This window comes from Cucurbita pepo, chromosome 17 (genome assembly GCF_057944985.1).
Source record: "Cucurbita pepo subsp. pepo isolate OVF chromosome 17, ASM5794498v1, whole genome shotgun sequence".
Taxonomy (NCBI): Eukaryota; Viridiplantae; Streptophyta; class Magnoliopsida; order Cucurbitales; family Cucurbitaceae; genus Cucurbita; species Cucurbita pepo.
Genome location: NC_141814.1, coordinates 2076388 through 2097108, shown reverse-complemented (window position 1 = coordinate 2097108; position 20721 = coordinate 2076388). Strand labels below are relative to the sequence as shown.

Sequence of the window (20721 nt, the reverse complement as noted above, 5' to 3'; positions counted from 1 at the left end):
CGTTGAATACCGTGCTAGTTTACTGCAAAATAATTTTTATTTTTAATATAATATATGTCGTTGCAAAATAATGTAAGCTCAAATTTCCATTTTTGGATGTTTTCCAAAACGGACCTTTAAAAATGGGCCTTAAATTCCTTTTTCTAAAAATGGGCCTAAGTCGGTATAATCTTATTGATGGGCCGAAGTCCAAATTTAGAAGGCCCAAGCCCAATTTGGAAACCACAGGAAGTCCTAAAGAGCAAAGTTATAAGAACAAATTCTCACCGCCCCGCGTTTCTTAAACCTCTCGACGGCCGAGAGGAGCTGCCGCGCCAAGAAGAACCAGAAGCTGAAGAAAGCCAGAGCTCTATTACACTGCCGAATTCAACTCTTTCTTCTTTCTAATTGTATTTTTCTGTCTAGGTTTTTTTTTTGATTTTAAGCTCCTAAAGTTTTGATAAGCTCGAAGAGTTTGATCTTCCATGGCGACGGCTTCTCACGCAGTAGCTGTCAAGTCCCTCAATAAGTCCCCTGGTCGCCGGCGTTTTGTTGTAAGCATTCTCTTCGCTGCATATCTTCAGGACTATTGTATTTATGTTTTGTGTTGATAATTTACTGGTGCTTAAGTTTGGCTGCCATGAAACGATTACAGTTAAGTGAATGGTTTTTGTTCATGTCTTACTGATGCTTTCCTACTCATCTCCAGTAGAATCTAGTGTGTTTCTTGTGGGATAATTATTCTGGCGGGAGCTTTTGTTTTTCCCTTGAACTTTATGAATGTGCACGTTTGTCTACTGGCTAAAGCGGAGTTTTCTTGGTTCAGTTATCTCTGTTCTTATATCAGGATACTGGTTTTTAAACCATACTTACTAGTTCAGACTTTTTTTTTTTTTTTTCTTTTTTATAGAAAATAAGCAAGTTGGTGGTCGTTATCCAATTTTTCTTTTTCTTCGAGTCTCCCTTCTCTAGATAGTTTACGATAATTATTTTTGTAAACAGATTTTAGATTTCATATTTTCTTTGTTATGCTCTACAGTTCCAGACATTCTCTCAGAGATTACAAGAAATTGACATCGATGTATACAGAAGCCTCGATAAAGTAAAGTCCGAGCCATCCGAGGGATCCTCCTTTTTCCGGGACTGTCTTATGGAATGGAGGGTATGCTTTATTAACTTTCTTTTCGGAGGATGGTGGTTTCCTTTTTTGTCCCTCTTAGTTGCTAATATTTTTATGATGTATGTCTAATATGGTTTGGTATAAACTCATTACTCGGTTGTCATTTTATTACAACGTGCTCGCTTTGGTTGATGAAATAGCTATACTCTATCATTTATGATCAAAAGCATCCCGTTTTCCTACCCCTAAAAAATAAGTAATGATATCAACTACTTGGATTTAAATGAACACAATATTAACCCATTAGAGCTATTAATTTGAGCAGGAAAGGTGACATTAAATTTTGATTTTTCTATTTCCTTCGAGTTAGTTTATTGAGAAGGAATAGGATAAATCAGGAGAGATTAGAAAGATCAAGTATCACTGCATATGTAATGCCTATAGATTATTGTTCATGGTATTGTTCAATAAAAGTTCTGGATGAAGCTGGCTTTTGATGTTAATTCTCTGCAAATGTGGGTGTTTCATGCATTATTTTTTGTTAGGGACTCAATTTAGCGAAGGAAATAGTTTTGTGCGGTTATTTAGCCTTCTCATCTGCTATAAATTTTACTATCTTTTTTCCATAAAGAATCTTGCCATTCTCTTCTCCAATACAGGAATTAAATACTGCAGAGGATTTTATTTCTTGTTACGAAGAGATCATTCCTCTGGCACAAACATTACCTCTGGTGATACTGCACAAGGAGTCCATATTTTCAAATCTTCTTTCTAGAGTACATATAAAAGGGAGGCTATCTCTGGAGCCTATATTGAGGTGTGCCAAGCTTATTTTTTAAACATCCTCGTCTTGCATATTATGCTTTAGTTTTGACTTTTCTGTTTATGTTTGTAACTTGTATTTTAGTTTGTGATGAGTACCATGCAGTTGTGGACTTGTATGCTCAGAGTTATTGTTCAATCTCCATACCATATCATTTGTTAATATAATATGTACATCAATTTGTCAGAACTCTTCAACAATGTTTTTACTTCCTATAGTTATACCTCTCTCATTGTAACTTGGGAAGGTCTTTTGTAAACATAATGAATATTATACCCCTTTTTTGTAAATCTAAATTATCAATGAAATTGTCTCTTATTAAAAAAAAAAAAAATTCTTAGTAGGGCAGCACCAATCCTCAGCCTACCGTCTAAAAACCCTTGGAAACACTCTTGTAACAATGATAGCAGAACTTGTAGGTCTTTCACTATTGTCCTTGCAGGTCAATGATTTGCAGGGCAGTGAGATATGTAGGTTCTTTTCATGGAAACATGAAGTATTTTCAAAGCACAAGGCCACCTCAAAGCAACACGCCACTTCATCGCTTCGAGGCGAAACAAATAAATAGTATATATAGAGTCACATAAATGTCAAATCCTTAAAGACTTAGAAACATCAAAATGTCAAAAAGTTGAACAAAAATCAAGTTCCGTGGTTCCAGAACACCTTGAAGTTATTAAGAATGAACAAAAAATAAAAGTAAAACATCAATTGTCAAAATTATCCTCCTCTCCCTCTAAGTCTAAGGCCTCATCTAGTGGGAATATTGACAATATCCCAAATTGACATTTATTTCACCTCAAAATAAAAGAAAAAAAGCATCTAAGGCCTTGTCAAAGATAAAAGAAAAAAAAGCATTAATTGTCAATTTTTTTTTTTTGACAACCAAATTGACATTTATTTCACTTCTAAGTGTGCTTCCTTTTGGAACCTGATCTTATAAGAGGTTAAAAAACGTTTGTCAAGTTGGGAGAGTGCTTTCTTTCCCAAGAGTGGAGTAACGCTTATCCAATTGTGTGGGGTGGAGTCCCAGTTTTTTTCTGAAATTTTCTCACAATTTTGAATATTGTTTCTTATGCTACTTCTTGTGAGGTATGTATCTCAGTTATCTTTTATGGATTGGGTTTGAAATTGTGATTTTTTTTTTTTTTTAATTTCAGGTTGATTGCAGCTTTATCGCGAGATCTGTTGGAGGATTTTTTGCCGTTAGTTCCTTCTCCCTTGGACTGAAATATCTTGTTTGTACTTTTGTGCTTTATCACTTATTTCTTCTCCTTAGGGGTTCCGTAAGTTTGAACGGCATTTTTTTGTCAGTCGCTTAATATTATTTTCTTGTTTTCCTGTGCCAATTTCTTTTTCCAAGATTTGTGGACAATAGTGTTTGATTGTTCATTCACAACCATATAAGTTACCATCTGCAACAGTTTAAACAATATGTAACAAAGCTACTTTTTATTCCTTCTACTTATTTTATGTCTTATGCTATCAATCATTATGTGACAGATTCCTGTCTCCATTAACTGATGCATTAGTGTCTCTCCTAGAAGGTGGTGCAGCAAGGGAGCCAGATATTGTTGAGCAGGTTTGTCTACATTATGCCTTCTATTTTGACATATCAAGTCATTGATACCATACTAATTTATTCCAAAGCTGGATCATGTTTCTTGCAGATTTTTACATCTTGGTCATATATTATGATGCACTTGCAAAAATATCTTACGCGAAATCTTGTCCATTTGCTAAAGTAAGTCTTCCTCTTTTGCTTATTATTATTATGTCGTGGTGAAGAAGAGAATGTATCTGTATATTTTTGAAGGCCCCACATCTATACCAAGCTTGCATGATTTTTTTAAAAATCAGTTTCTTGTATAAGCTTCCGCTTGTTGGGCCGTTGGTCTAGAAAGGCCTATTTCTGTGATGGTGGTTTTGGGGTGGGGGCTTAATTCGAGGCAAAGTTTACATGGTGAGGGTAGAATAAACAATAGAGGTAGCGTTGATAGAAAATCATGAGCTTAGTCAGAATCACTAGTGAAAGAAAGAAAGATTAGTGATAAGGTGAAAAGCAGCCACTATGGAACTTTTATGTTTATGCGGTTTAGGAATCTTATCCCAATATTCTTTGAAGATGAGTTGAAAGCAAAGCTCGTGTACATTGATTAGTTATTGAAATCATGCATATTTGCTTAATGTATGTATGTGCTCATGCATGTTTATTTTAATTTTTAAGGGTTACTGTGCCATTAAGACATTACCCCAAAGAGTACATTCAAGATTTCATGGCTGAGGCGACATCATTTTTGCTGCGGAATGCACCAGTTGATCAGCTAAAAAATGGTAGGACTTCTCAATATTAAGCTTTTTGGACATTATTTTACAGATCTTCCTATTTTTTCTGCTTGGTAGTACACTTAATTAATTGTTTACCAATTAAAAGAAGAATGAAGATAAATTGAATCTCTCAACTTCATTTGTTTTGTATTTATTTAGATACATAATTGGGGGGCCTAATATCTCTCAACTTCAGTGGGTGTAAATATATATACAATTACTAGAAAAACTCTAACATCTATTGTTTCCCCCTGTATTCGTGATAAAGTTGTCACGGCAACCCATCTCTTCTCTAATTTGCTCACCTACTTAAATTCCTCATATAGGCTAATGTCACAAGGCTTTCCCTCGTAACATTATATATATTGAAAAATGATGAATGATTTTATTGTGAAAAGAAGTGGGAGTATCTCGCATCTATCATTTGGTCAATTGGAAAGGATGTTTCAACCACAAGAATCTGGAGATTCAGTCTTAGCCATATGAAAATGTGTTTTAGTTTGTCTCCTTTTGAAGGGCTGTTTTTTTATACGCATTCTTCATTTTTCTTTCTCAATGAAGTATTTTTTCTCATGAAAATGAAATTTAATCTCTTATTGACAAGTGACTTCAGAGAATTGCTCGAGAATTTCTCCTTGTGATTTTCTCTAGGAGCATCCACAGTGTTTTAAAATACACTTCTTCACTTCTGTCAAAACTTCTTTTCAAGTAGTTCAAAGATTTTTATTGAGATGATGTATTAAGACTGCATCATAAAGTTCGCGAGATGTTGTAATTTAATATCCAGATGCTGGCTAAGTTTTGATTTTTTTGAAGATATAAAAGAAAATTTATTTTACTTAATAAAGTTATTCAAAATTCGCTGTTCAATATTCCATGAGGCTTACCAGCTTGCTCTCAATATACCCCACTTTACAATTGAAAAATGTGTTTCATTCCTAGTCATCCATGAAAATAATCCACCCTTCTGTTCTTAAAAGTTAGTGTCACTTGTCCGAGAAAGTAATAGACTTGGACCTAGTTTCCTTTTACACTTGCTGTCAGAATAGCTGTTCCTTCTACTGTTGATATCTATGTTCTCGAGTTAAGGAAGGGGAAGTGCTTGAGATGTTGTACAGGAACCCCTAATTGATGAAAATGTTGGTATATTCAGTATATTAAAGTGTCCTGGCTAACTGTCCTGAAAATTCCTCACACACACACTTGTTGATCTATAAAGCTATATAACTTCCTTATCAACATCTTTAACGTTTGTCACCTTTTAATTCATGCAGGAATTAAACAGATAATATTGGAAGTTGTTAAGAAACCTTTAGCAACTAGAGAATATGGTGCTAGTGCTCTGCTATTTCACACAATGAGAGGAACCTCATCAAGGTTTCATTCAAGAGCAGAGCTGGTGTTTCGCTTTTTGATCAGTGGTCCAACATTTGAAAGTGGCCTAGACTCTAGCCAAGGTGAATTTCTTTCTATGGAACATACTAGTTCCATATATTGCTAAATGTTTTGTCAATTCTTTAAACCCAGCTCGAAGTGTATTTGTTACTCAAGGGTGGCACTCTGACAGCCTGCTTTGATGTGCTGGCTTAATGGCACCTGAACTTCTGTTATTAAAATGCCATATAATCTGTACTTTGAAAAAGAGAGAGATAAAAAGGATATGTCACATCCTTGTTCCATTAGTAAATACTGTTGGGTGATTTAATGAGTCAATTATAATCATTACTTTGGGTACTGGCCGTATCTTTCTGTCTTCCGAGCAGTTTACTGCAAGTTATTTTCCTCTTATTTTTTGTGTGTATCTCTATTCCAGGTTCAGACGCTATTTTAGAAGTGATCAAGTGTGTGTGTCAGAGATTATGTGAAGAAATGGAACCCAAGGAATTGGATATGATATGGAAATGCTTGTTTGAAGAAATAATGGATGCCATTACAAATGGTTACGTGCTTCGAATAAATCAACTTTTGATGCTGCTTACTTCAGCAGTTCAGAATGTGAATTGGAAACAAATTTCTGGTTAGATATATGAAATACTCCTTCCAATTTTCAAGCGTTGGCCATTTTTGTAAAATTCTATTATTTTACTAAAGCTACTAAGTTTATATGTTCCACAGATTACAAACCGATGCTTGAGCTTGTAGATTTACACATGATGAAATTTATCACAACTACAAGCCTTACAATGGAAGATGGCTTATCCAAAATCATAGATTCGATTCTGCAATTAATGTTGGTTATTCTTGATGGTCTTCTAAGTTCTGAGGACTCTCTATCTATTTCTAATTGTTCGTTGCACTGGGCTCCAATATTTCAATTAAATAGCAGTTGGTATGAGCAACTTAGCCTTCATGAATGACACTTCGTATGTGTTACCTTTTATATTTTTTAACCTTAGTAACATATTTGAGGTCTTTGTTTCTAGTTTATTGACTTTTGTACGAGAAGTAATGGGGAAGGACACTAGTGTACTATGTGCATTCAGAACTAACATCTTAAGGTATATATCAAAATTTTTTTTTTTTTTGATATTCTATTGCATAATTAATTGAGATATCTAACGGGGCTACTACTGCATTTTCAGAACAATGAATGAATTGTTAGAATCTTCCCGTGAAGAGGTTGTCTATCTTCTTCTTTCCTTCTGCGAGAGATTACCAACAGAAGTGTTATGTACATCCGAAGAGGAGGTTCCAAGGATTTTGAACTTTTTCCAAAAGATTCTTGGTCATTGGATTAAAGAGATAGCTGATTTCATGCAAGGAAGTTCTAATGATATTGATGAATCTGAGTTGGCTATTTTTTGGGGTGTTATTCGTTGTTGTCCATATATTCTAAACTTTCAAGCCAATTCATCCTTACTAGTGGACTTGATTGACGCACTTGATCGGCTTTGTACAGTTGAAGGTACAGTTTAATCATCTTGTCTCAAATTAGTTTATTTCATCTTATTTCTTTTAGGTTAGTGATACAAGTTTGATGGGTGTATAAGATTTTTTTTTTCTAAACAAAAAACTCATAACAAATACCTATTTCTCTTATACGAGAACTGGGAAAGTGCTTCTGGTTGCAGACCTGAAGGGCTTTGATGTTTAGTTTATTTTGTACATATGCATACATAAATTATATATATAAAATATTGCTATGCTTATTTTTATTGCCTTAGTTGAGGCCGATACTTTCTTTGTGCTTTGTTTTTTTTTCCCCTTTTCTATGGGGAGGTTCTTAATTACAATTGGTTTTTGTCATGATCTTTTAGGCGACATATTTGGTGTTCCTAAAGAAAATTGGGAAAGCTTAATTGGTGCGACTATAGGTTCTTACCTTAAGTTGCTCTCCCATGAGAAGGCTGGGCTTGAAGAATCAAAAAGGCTTGTGTACCTTGCAAAAAGATATAGCTCATGTTCACAAGTTTTGGTAGCTGTAGCTGATTATTTGGATTTTATTCATGGGTAGGTTGAATTTGCGTTCTAGACCTTTTTTTTCCTTATATTTTCTAATAATTATTTCATCGCTAAATTGATTGTTGAAAGCATGTAGCATCCCTTAACCATGTCAATTGTAGGCCAGCATTGGAAGTTGACGTTAGCAAAAGAATTTATTCAGAAGAGTTTCAAGCAGATAAAGTTGAGGATGCAGTACAAGTGTTTGCAGATAATCTGCGTCACCCAGATAAGGGGGTTCGTATATCTACTCTCAGAATCTTGTGTCACTATGAGCCCTTGCGGTCTGGAATCCTTATAAAGGACCCTGCAATTGATAACGAGATGGAAACTGAAAATTTGGAATCATGCTCCGATGATTCGGTTGGCAGTGAGGTAAGTTTGTTCATGGTCCTTTATTTTCCTGTTTGACTTTGTGCTTTAGAGCTTTGGGTTCACTCTCTAATTGTGTCAGGTTCTTCGGCTGCTCCTTTCTATTGAATCGACTCCTACTTCAATATCTACGAGCAGAAAGATTATATTATTAATCTCTAGAGTTCAGATGGTCTTGTTGTCTGAAAAGATTCCCGAGGCTTACTTATTGGTTGTTTTGAATGGTATTATTGGCATTTTCCAAAACCGCTTTAGCTATATTTGGGATCAAGCTTCTGAATGTCTTGCATCTTTAATCAGAAGACACTCGAGAGTTGTGTGGGATAAATTAATCTGTTATTTTCAGCAGTGGTTATTTGTACTTGATCAACCGGACAGAGAAACCGTTGAATCATCTGATGAACTACATGGTATGCTCTCGTGTGCCATTATGATTTTTTAGGTTCATATTTCATTTAAAATAGTCTTTCTTCTGGTGCTTCGTTTTGGTTAGTTGCAATTTTTAGAATGCACAGTTAAGTTCCTTGTTTCAGTGGAGTTTGTCATTTTATGAACAGAAAGTTATTTTTTTCATATGTAAGATAATTGCTTTGTAATACGTGTTTCTGTGCAATAAAGATTGGCCTATACTTGCTTTGTTAGGTGTTTGTATTAATTTTTTGAAATTCTTCACAATTTGTATCTTTCAGATCTAGTCAGACGTTTCCGCTCATTTGTTGTTCCTTCACCAGACAGTACACCACTCTATACTCTGCTATCCTTGGTGCTCCAATCATTACAAAAAAATTCGACTATTGTTGAATCTCAGTCTCGTCAGATTTTGCCTCTGTTCTTAACATTTTTAGGCTACAACACTGATAATGTGGAAAGGTGTGATTTATCATTGGATTCATATCTCATAATTTATTTTTGCAGGCGCAATGTTTATAATGCTCTTGCAATTTTCTTATTTACAATATTTTTTGCTTGTCTGTTGAAATTACAGTGTGTATTCATTCAAACAATATACATGTAAAAGCAAGGAGTGGAAATGTGTGCTCAAGGAGTGGTTAAACTTGCTGAGAAATACCCGTAACCTGAAGTCATTTTACAAGAGTGATTTTCTTAAAGAAGTTTTGGAGCAAAGGTTGGTGTTTTATTTAATGAAACACTGTTCTGTTCTATTTAATGTCAACGTTTAATACTGAATTATCTTTTTGCTAATATATATTTCTTCCATAAAGGAGACTGCTGGTTCTTTTTTCTAATGATTCTGCGTATACCCGCTTTGGTTGAATCTTTCTAGGCTTTTGGATGATAATGATGCTGAAATACAAAGCAAGGTCCTTGATTGCCTCTTAATCTGTAAAGATGACTTTTTGATTCCATATGAACATCATCTAAAAAACTTGATCTCCCCCAAGACTTTGAGAGAAGAACTTACAAGGTGGAGCTTGTCAAAAGAAAAAAATCAAATTGATGATCGGCATAGACCTAATCTCTTACCTGTAGTTACTCGCTTATTGATGCCAAAAGTCAGAAAATTGAAGGTTCTTGGTTCCCGCAAGGTAAATTCTTTATCAGGTAGTATATATGGTTTATGATGAAGTGTGCTGATGCTCCATATAACATCTTTGTTATTCCTGAACTTCGTCAGTATTTGTTACTGTTATAGTAGAACATGCACGTATGGGTTATTGATGTTGGCTGATTGCTAATCAGTATGCCACATTTGATTATACTCGAGTGATGCTATTGTTTGTTGCTGAAGCATTTGACTTGCATGCATAGGTTGTTTGGTTTAATTGATTGACTAGTTTAACATATTTGGTTAATTTTGAACGTTCTAAGGGTTTTTAGTTTGTGTGTTGTCAAGGATGACTTGTCTTCAATTTGATAGTATGGGTGGCTTATTCTTATATATTATGGAATCAAAATCACAAAAAAATACTGAGTTTGATATTTCTTTTATGCCAGCAAGCCAGTGTAAATCTTCGAAAAGCTGTCCTTCAGTTCTTTGCACAACTTGATACCACAGAGCTTCCTCTTTTTTTTGCTCTACTATTGAAGCCCTTGAACATTATTCCAAAGGAGGCTGATGCTAGTGCTTACTCACGCCCAGTTTCAATGAATACTTCAGCAACTAACATCTTGAAATACTTCTCAGCAAAAAGTATAGTAGCATTGTCATGGAAGAAGAAATTTGGTTTTATGCATGTTATTGAAGAAGTTCTTGCAGTTTTTGATGAAATGCTTGTTAGTCCATTTCTCAATATGATATTGGGTTGTGTTGTCCGAGTATTGGGAAGTTGCACATCAAGTCTTCACGCGGCAAGGAAAAATGAAGAGTCTTTAGTTGAAAATGGAAAGATGTGCGACAAGAATTCACTTGAGATCAACAAAGAAACCGCATCCCCTGGCCTGGTAATGCTTCCATCCAGATAAGCCGTTTCTTTAATATCAACTTCCAGTAAACTTCTTGAGGCTCCTGTAAATTTCCTAATGATCTTTTTTTTTCTCCCATCATAAAAGTGACTGCCTTTTTATGGGAGTATTTCGATCTGTGTTTTTGTCATACTGTCTCCCCTTCTTTACCCAGTTTTGAATTGTGCATAATGTTAAAACCAGCTCTACTTGGTACCAGCTATCTGATGAATGTGTAATTAGATTCCAGTCTAAATATATCTTTTACTAGGTTCTCATTTACCTAATAGTCAAGGTCGTTAAGTTTCAAGGTCCACTTGTTACTGGTTCTTTTCCTTCAGAAATGCTAAATGCTATTGCTTTTCCTAATCCATTGATTTTCTCATATCTATACTGATGACATCAGATTACTAATTATGGAACTCGAAGCTCTAGATACTAATGATGTTTTTTTCTCCTAAGCAGACCAGTACAGCCGTGAAGCAGTATAAAGATTTAAGGTCTTTGTGTCTCAAAGTCATTTCTTTCGTTCTCTACAAATACGAGGATTACGATTTTGAAATTGAGTTCTGGGGCCTATTTTTTATGTCTGTGAAATCTTCAATTGAAAGTTTCAAGCACGAGGGCTCAAGTAGTGAAAAGCCAAGTTCACTTTTCTCTTGCTTTCTTGCCATGAGTAGAAGCCACAAACTTATGCCACTATTGGCTAGGGAGAGGAATCTTGTTCCTGATATTTTCTCAATCCTCACCGTCTCAACAGCATCTCAATCCATCATATCGTTTGTTCTTCAGTTTATTGAAAACCTATTGACATATGATGGTGAGTTGGATGACAATGACAGTGCTGTCAGAAGCGTTCTACTTCCAAATCTTGATTCACTTATTCAAAACTTGCATGTTCTTTTCCAAAGTGGTGATGCTAAAAAGAGGTATGTGTTTTTATCCATGATGATGTGCATTATTGTTTTCGCTGTTAAGATTATCTACCATGCTAAACACCAGCCATCATTTTAATAATTTGTGTCTACTTTTACTTTTTGGGTTAGAAGATGGTGTCGGCTTGGTACAATAATTTAACAATTTAACATGTAATACCCTATTCTGTAAATTGTTAATAGATGTGCAATCCACGTGATTCTGTTGTTCATTGCATAATAGATGTCCTAATGTTCGGTTCATTTATGTATATACTTTAGTTCCAAATGTTTGGTTCATTTTTGTAATTATTGCTAAATATCTATTTCAACATTAGGACTAAATATATACTTAAGTTCCCAACGTTTGGGTCATTTATGTATTATCTTTTGTACCTTGTATTTATTTTAATGTTTTGTATAGTGTAGAAAATTACTTCTGTTTTCCAATTATAAAAATTATTTTTTGTAATTATGAACAATATTTTAAAAGGCATTTGATTCTTACACCTTGGGGTTTGCCTCGAGGGGAGTCCCTAAGGATTGCAAATGGATTATTTTATAATCATTCCCTTGTCATCATGTCAGGAAATTGGTAGAACACCTCAATGGACCAATGATAAGAATTTTCAAATTACTCTCGAAGCTTGTAAGGGATCCACTGCATGCTAAGATGTTTGTTGAAATCTTACTCCCATACTTAACTCAGACTAGACATACATCTGGTGAGAATATTTTCCTTTTGTTTTTAGTTGGAAAATACTGTAAGAATTGACTCAAAAGATTAGAATTGGAGTTTTTTTTTAACGATTTAAAGCCCCTACTTTCCTTGCAGGATCTCATGCCGATACTCTGCAAGTTATTCAGAACGTGGTTCCCATACTAGGGAGCGAGAGTACAACAAAAATCTTGAAAGCAGTTTCTCCGTTACTGATTTCAGTTGAGCAAGATTCGCGTTTGCTTATATGTGATCTTATCCATGCTCTTGCAGAAGTTGATTCTTCCATCCTCTGTGTGGTAAAGTTCTTCTAGATGCATTCAAGTTCTTTCTGTTGATACTATTTTGGTTTGTGATCTCTTAGAACGATAATGTTGTAATTATTCTATCTACTTTTCATATTCTGTAGGCTCAAATCATCCGTGGTTTGAATGCAACCTCTGCTATGGACATTGGTGGCCTTGATTTTGACACGATTGTCAATAGTTATGAAAAAATTAATGTGGATTTCTTCTGTTCTACCTCAGTGGAACATGCTTTAGTTGTTCTATCACAGTGCGTGCATGATATGTCGTCAGAAGAACTAATTCTAAGACATAGTGCTTATAGGTCTTTGCTCTCTTTTGTTGAATTTTCTTCTTCAATTCTTGGTCAAGGAGGGATGGGTCACCATGAATCAATTGATAATACGACATTACCCGACAATAGCTGGTTGAAAGTAAACATCATGCAGATAACAAACAAATTCATTTTGAAGCATATGGGGCAAGCAATGAACAGAGAGACCTCTATTAAAAAGGTAGGGAGTTATATTTTATTCTACTTACGGCCCTGAAGTAATTTGTTCAATCCAAAACTTCACTTTTTTTGTTCATTCATGAAAGATGTAAATACAAAGCTGATACATTGTGGAATAACATGTTTGTTAAACTTTGGTTTATGTTCTTTATATTTTACAACAAGAACAATTCATTATTAACCTTGTATCGAAGGATAGCGAAGGGATTATTTTAGTTAATATCACGTGGATGTTGTACATTGGAACAAGGAAAAGAAAATGGAAGAAAAAGAATAGATTGCATATAAGTCCACCCTCTTTTCTTCCATATTTTTCTTCCTCTCTATTTTAAGCATGGATAGATGGTTTGGGGATCTCTACTTACAGCTTCTTAAATATGTAGCATTCATTGTCTTAGAAGTACAATGTTATCAATTATCGTTTACATTTTCCTCTCTGATCTTCTTTTATGAATTGTCTGGTTACAGGAGTGGATGAATTTATTGCGAGAAATGGTGTTGAAATTTCCTGATGTGGCTAATTTATGTTCGCTGAAGGCCTTATACAGTAAAGATGCTGAAGTTGATTTTTTCAGTAACATAACCCACTTGCAGGTGAATTTCTGCTTCATATATCGGTAAAATCTGTAGGAACAAAAAATTACCACTGTGCTTCGGAGTACCATTACTTAACTTTCTTATAAGCCCGTCACCAAAATTTTCACTAATTTCATGATGGAAAAATATATTGCTTCTTCAAACATGTACGTGGTTTTTTTCTAAATTAAAAGGGATGCATACAAATACATATTTTGTGGATGAAACATAAATTTTTAAGGATATATTATTATGACTCCATTGACTCAAAAGTAATCTCTTTGAAATATTTTTAATTGACAAATTTGATTTCCTATAAAAAAAAATTATTTATGAATTCTCGTTGTGTTATTATCTCCATTTCACATTGATTTTTCAAGGAATGTCTGATATGTTGCAGAAACTTAGAAGAGCAAAGGCACTGATTCGCTTCAAAAATACTATCAGTACCGTCAACATTCCTGAGGTATTTTCTCTAGTCTTAATATTAATTTTACTATTAATCTATTGATTGGGAAGTTTCTTATGTTATCCTCACTTCAATTTCTCTAAGGTCATCACAAAGAATGTCTTTGTGCCGCTGTTCTTCAATATGCTGTTTGATTTACAAGAGGGAAAAACAGAGAATATTAGAGTTGCTTGTATAGAGGCAATTGCTTCAATTTCTGGTAAAATGGAATGGAAGTCATATTTTGCTCTGTTAAGAAGATGTTTTCGGGATCTCACTAAACGCCCAGATAAGAAAAAGGTTCTGTTGCGCTTGATATGTTCTATTTTGGACAACTTCCATTTTCAAGAGAATACTTCGGTAGTTGGGTCAACACGCTTATTTGGCAGTACGGTTGTGACAAGTGATATGCAAGCATGCCTTAGTAAATATGTGTTCCCAAAGATACAAAAATTTATGAACTCTCAGTCAGAAAGGGTTGATATTTATGTTCATCTTGCTGCACTAAAGGTGTTAAAATTACTGCCAGAAGATGTTATGGATTCACAACTTTTGAGCATCATCCATCATATCGTTAACTTTTTGAAGAATCGTTTAGAAAGTGTCCGTGAAGAAGCTAGATCTGCACTGGCTGCTTGTTTGAAGGAACTTGGATCTGAATATTTGCAAGTTATAGTTAGGGTTTTGAGAGGATCTCTAAAGCGTGGATACGAGCTGCATGTGTTGGGGTATACACTCAATTTTATATTGACTAAGTTCTTTACTGCCCCAGCTTTTGGGAAGATGGACTATCTTTTGGACGATCTCATTTCTATTGTAGAGAAAGATATCCTTGGAGAGGTCTCCGAGGAAAAGGAGGTTGAAAAGTTGGCCTCAAAAATGAAAGAGACAAGGAAACAGAAGTCCTTTGAGACACTGAAATTGATAGCTCAAAGTGTAACATTTAAAAGCCACGCACTTAAGCTTCTTAGACCCGTTACTGATCATATGAAGAAGCATCTGACACCAAAAGTTAAAGCCAAATTGGAAAATATGCTAACTAACATAGCTGCTGGTTTTGAAAGCAATCCTTCTGTCAACCAAACTGATCTTTTAGTCTTCATCTATGGCCTCATTGAAGATGGAATAAAAGTTGAAAATGGACAGGGTGAAAGCACTTCGTTGCTTGATGCAAACAAACGTTCTAAAGATGTCTCCAGAGGAAAAAATTTGTCATGTCAGATAATACTTGCTAAGTCCCCCTGTTCACACCTTATTATGGTGTTTGCACTTAAGCTTCTGCATGGGTACATGAAGAAGATGCAACTTGGAAAAGAACACGTTCCGTTGCTATCAATGCTTGACCCTTTTGTTTCCCTGCTAGGAAACTGCTTGACTTCTAAATACGAGGATGTTTTATCATTAACTCTTAGATGTCTCACTCCATTGCTGAGATTGCCTTTGCCATCTGTCAAATCCCAAGCTGATAAAATCAAGGGAGTAGTGTTAAATATTGCTCAGAGTTCAGTAGATCCATGCAATCCATTAGTAGAATCATGTTTGAGGTCATTAACTGTGCTTCTGCGAAATGAACAAGTTACACTTTCCACAGATCAGCTGCATTTAGTAATTCAATTTCCATTGTTTGTGGATATTCACAAGAATCCATCTTTTGTTGCCCTTTCACTTCTAAAGGCAATTGTTAGTTGCAAACTTGTTGTCCCTGAGATTTATGATCTTGCTATTCGGGTAGCTGAATTGATGGTGACAAGTCAAGTTGAACCAATACGGAAAAAATGCAGCAAAATCTTACTACAATTTCTGCTTGATTACCGTCTTTCAGAAAAGCGCTTGCAGCAACATTTAGATTTTTTGCTCTCCAATTTAAGGTGACCAATGAAATTAAGCTAATATTCTTTTATATATTAATTTTGTGTTTGGTTCTGTCTTTAGAAGATTTTCCTATGATCGTAGGTATGAGCATTCAACGGGAAGAGAAGCTGTTTTGGAGATGCTTTTCACAATTGTCGTTAAATTTCCAAGAACTGTGGTGGATAGTATTTCTCAGACATTATTTGTTCATTTGGTGGCTTGCTTGGCTAATGATCAGGATAATAATGTTCGGTCTATGACTGGTGCTGTAATTAAGCGCCTAATAGGTTGCATAAGTTCTGGTCCTCTCCATTCTATACTTGATTACAGTCTATCTTGGTACTTGGGAGGAAAGCAGCAACTATGGAGTGCCGCAGCACAGGTGAATTTCTTAAATAGATGTTTTCTTTTGAGCAATTTCAAACTAAAATATATTTGGTTCACTTTTCATTCAACTTGCTAGATTTTCAATTTCTCAGTTAATATAAGGATATGTATTAAGCTTTGATGGGCAACGTGCTTAAATGATGCTATATTTACAAGTATACTCTTTTTAAGTAAAAAGTAATTGTTCTGCTACGAATGTAGATAATGATAAATGTTAATCCCCAATGTATATGTGAGTTGATGTTGATTGTTTGAGTTACTTCCACATTTAATATTGAAGCTAATTAATTGGTACTCAGAGGTACTGGCACATTAAATTTTTCTTAAAAAAAAATTATTCTGAATCAGCAATTTCATATGCTCATTTTTGTGCTAGTTGTTCTTTTTATCTCTCTTTTGGTAATCTATTAGCCTCAGGCTTTAGGCTTTGAGTTTCATTTAACTGATCAACTTTCTTCATTTACCATCTCTTTCATTTGGAGGAAAAAGAACATGCGGAAGATAACGATATTACAATTTTTGTCGGTTGCCTTGTTGGTGGTTGGTCACTCATATAAATATAACTAAATTTTAATGGGAAGAAAGGATTTGACATTATTTTTTTGTACACAGGTATTGGGATTATTAGTTGAAGCTGTAAAGAAGGGTTTTGAAAGACATATAAGAACTGTGTTGCCAGTTGCCAGAGGCATTCTGCAGTCTGTTGTTGATGTTACTACGAATGATCAAATAGACATTTCTGCAGAAACAACCACTACCTTTTGGAAGGAGGCATATTATTCGTTGGTGATGCTAGAGAAGATGATGCACCAATTCCCGGAGTTATTCTTTGATAAGGATTTTGAGGTATGTAGCTATCAATTCCTTCCCTTAACTATCTCTATGTTTCATTAGGATTCTATTGCATGGAGGCGCTTTTCCTGGTATGCTACAGACGCTGAACTACTGACAAACTTAGACAGTAGTGAAAATTTTATTGTGGGTCCACTACATCCTTTTGGTTTCATTGTCTACAAAACCTAAAAAATACTAACGTAGGAGACCCTGGTTTTATAAGGAAAAGGTGCCTTGGACCACTAAGTATGTTTTTATGAGCATTCATAGAATCATAACAAGGAGCTTTGACTTTTTAGAGCAAATGTCTCTTTTTTGGGGTTGATCAGTGTCATCTGGTGGTAGGTAGTTGAGTGCTTATTAGAGAAAAGAGTCCATGTACAAACCCAAGCACAAACTAAACGTACATTATCTACTGCTGGTTCATAGCTCTTTTTTTAGCCTTCTCGTGAAGAATCCACACGAGAGCATTAGTTGCTCTTGCAATTTACTTGAAATAATATCCTCACTAGTTTGACTAACCACCATGATTGAACATACCATTATCAAATTTACATTTCTCTTTAAATATTTACATGTTTTTATGGGAGGTTCAGGCAGAACGTTGGTGCCTTTTGTAGAATGCAAGATAAATGGTCCCTTACTTTTTTAAAAAGCCTGCACTTACTCAAAGACCCAGACTCTTGAGGCATCAAATGATTTTCATATTAAATTCTCTGGAAGATTTGAACACGCAACTTTTGGATAGGTGTTACTCTGAGACTGGGATTTAGCTAATGGAACTGTGGATTCGTCTTTTGAAAGAACTTTCAACCTACATTTAAGTATTTACTGTATCTAATGCTTTTGTTTGGTGCATTATTAGATGGATGTTCAATTCATCTACGCATATCGTGCTTGATTTTTTATGTTTGTCTTCGTTTGAGCTCATTGGTGGACTAGACTTTTCTTCCAAGTTCTTTGCATTCTGATTGTTGCTGATTTCTGTTTATGAGTTCTTCAAAAGAAGGCTTCTATTTCTATTATGCCTATTTAGTTGTTTAATCACCTTGAGGGGCATAATAACAGCATCTGTTAAATCATAATATTGAAATGTCCTTGTAGTATTTGAACTTAGGAGCATATTAATTCTATTGAATTATATATTTAATTCTATTGTATTGCGTTATTCTCCCATATTTGGTCTCACGTTAACATCTTTTACTGAATGTTTATCTGTAAACCATTAACGCAGTGGATGCTTTTAGCTAGATTGCTGATTCTTTGTATTTCTCTCAGGATATATGGGAAATGATTAGTCATCTGCTTTTGTACCCACATATGTGGATACGTAGCATCTCAAATCGCTTGATAGCGTCATACTTCACTACTGTGATCGAGAATAGCAGAAGAAATTCTGAAAAATCGCTAGGAGATTATTCTCTTATGAAGCCAAGTAGACTCTTCTTAATTGCTACTTCCCTTTGCTGCCAGTTGAAGTCAGACCTCACAGATAAAGATGCTGATTTGATTGTCCAAAACCTTGTTTTTACTATTTGTGGTTTGCATTCTGTGATTGGAAAAGTGGAGAATACGAATTCATGTCCGTTCTGGTCTACGCTTGAACAACCCGAGCAAAGGCTTTTTCTCAAAGCATTCCAGTTGCTTGACTCAGGAAAAGGAAGAAGCATGCTTTTACCTCGAATGACTGGTGTATTCGACCAAGATGATGCTTGTCCCGATATCTGTTACCTTCTTGTCTCGAACTTGCTCAAGCAGATGGGGAAGGTTGCTCTTCAAACAGATACTATCCAGGTTTTCTCCGAATGGTTTCAAGTTCAGTTAACAATTTATTTCCACCTACCTACGATTTCCATTAATCATGTGTCCTGTTTCATGCAGATGACTATAGTTTTCAATGTCTTCCGCAATATATCATCACAAATCGCTGTAGAAGATTGCGAACGATATGCTTTCGAAATTTTGCTGCCTTTATATAGAGTTCGTGAAGGGTTTTCCGGAAAGCTAATTACTGGTACAATTTCTTTCCTATGCAAACCTTTTCGTACCCCGTTTCTTTTTATCGTCTTGTCCGTGTCAGCAAGTCAATGTGTTGAGTAAAAATATACTGCGACCATAACTATTGCAATTGTGCATCTAACCCATTGTTTATCCTTCATGAATAGCCATAGATTTCATTATTCATTATTCATCAAACTCCTTTGAGAACCTGACTATTATTTACCAATGATCTTTTTTTTTTTTTTTTTTTTTTTTTTTTTTTTTTTTTTTGTAGATTCAATGGTACAGTTGGCCCAAGAAGTTTGTGATAAAATACAGAATTGTTTGGGCATTCAGAAATTTGTACAGGTGTACAGCCAGATCAAGAAGCGTCTCAAGGTCAAAAGGGACAAGAGGAGGCAAGAAGAGAAGCGCATGGCGGTCGTTAATCCTATGCGAAACGCGAAAAGGAAACTACGAATTGCAGAAAAACAACGTGCCAGCAAGAGAAGGAAGATAACAACGATGAGAATGTCGAGACGGATGATGTAGATTAGATGTAGCAAAGGTATCTATTGTCATCACTAATACTAACAGGTATTATTTCACCTCCCCGGTTACTTAAGATCTTGGGTCGTTGAGTTAGAAGGGGTATCAGAAGGATCAAAACCATACAATTTGACCTCCCAGACGATGATGATCCAACGTTCGAACGTACGAACTGCCAGCCACAGGTATCGTCCCAGCTTTGTTCATACAAGAACTGGCATGAGATGATTAACTATTCGAGAGACGATTTTCCAGCTGTGATCTTTGATTAACTAGGATTGTAGCCGTCGTAGTTTGGCCTGTGGTATTGGCAATTTTTGTTCATTTAGTGTATAAATTATTTAATTTTATTAGGAATTTTGGCCTGTATGCTTCCTTGTGATATATATTTTTGTTACACTTAGAGCTTAGATGGCAAGAAATTGGAGAGATTGTTAACTTTTATATATATAAAATATTAATTTCTTCCAAAAATAATGCAAATAACTCTCCCATTTCTAAAATTAGTTTTAAAACTGATTATGGTTCTTAAACTTATATTTGAATCATTAAATTTGTTTCATTTTGGTCTTCAAAAGTTTAAAATATTTATTTTTTGTCTGAACTTTAAAAATAAATTTAGTTTATTCTGACTACTTATGAATTTCGGCATGCTAGAATATATAATATATGTATATATTAAAGTTTGAAATTATTCATATTGGTATTATTATCATAATCTTCTGATAGTGTTCGGTTTTTGTTGTGGGATCTTATATGAGGAGAACGAATGGTCTAAATTCACATTATTTTCATATAAAGATCGAGATGAAACCATTAATATCATTGATATAGAGATGAAACCATTGATATCATTGATATATATATATATAAGGATAGTTATCTTTATTCACATAAGATGATAAAAACTAATTAAGACATCATGTCAGGCAATAATGCTATTTTTAAGAAACATATTGGGTTATATCATCTTAAATTTTTTATTAAATCCAATCTTAAAGTTTAAACATGCAATTTTTACTTAATTTCACTATATTTAAATCTCGAATTTAACGAAATTTAATATGAACAGTAAATCCAACAAAAACAAAATTTTATCGATTTAGATCACGATCAAATCTATATTAAACACGCATGAGAATATATTTCTATTGATGATTTTTTTTTTAAAACAAAAAGTGTATAAAAGGTAAAAATGGC

At 34.6% G+C, this 20721-nt stretch overlaps 1 protein-coding gene across 1 annotated transcript; it reads left to right on the top strand.

The window, feature by feature from the left end:
* The first annotated feature begins 274 nt into the window (after window positions 1-274).
* Window positions 275-19965, top strand: LOC111778401 (ARM repeat superfamily protein). Its single transcript, XM_023658196.2, has 31 exons — window positions 275-533; window positions 1019-1141; window positions 1759-1916; window positions 3083-3127; window positions 3426-3504; window positions 3593-3666; window positions 4150-4256; window positions 5525-5707; window positions 6064-6267; window positions 6366-6579; window positions 6674-6748; window positions 6833-7155; window positions 7508-7700; window positions 7814-8066; window positions 8146-8473; window positions 8753-8933; window positions 9049-9189; window positions 9349-9610; window positions 10020-10466; window positions 10932-11395; window positions 11969-12105; window positions 12216-12397; window positions 12508-12897; window positions 13365-13490; window positions 13873-13938; window positions 14026-15788; window positions 15874-16153; window positions 16771-17004; window positions 18271-18786; window positions 18874-19006; window positions 19268-19965. Exons 1-31 carry the CDS (start codon window positions 465-467, stop codon window positions 19522-19524), a joined length of 8007 nt encoding a protein of 2668 aa, XP_023513964.2. The 5' UTR covers window positions 275-464; the 3' UTR covers window positions 19525-19965.
* Window positions 19966-20721: the final 756 nt, after the last annotated feature.

Bases quoted from the DNA above. Each gene is read 5' to 3' on its own strand.
- LOC111778401 (XM_023658196.2), top strand. From the start codon at position 465: ATGGCGACGGCTTCTCACGCAGTAGCTGTCAAGTCCCTCAATAAGTCC. The intron at 6,268-6,365 runs GTTAGATATATG...TATGTTCCACAG, and splicing joins GAATTGGAAACAAATTTCTG to ATTACAAACCGATGCTTGAG. The intron at 7,701-7,813 runs GTAGGTTGAATT...TGTCAATTGTAG, and splicing joins TATTTGGATTTTATTCATGG to GCCAGCATTGGAAGTTGACG.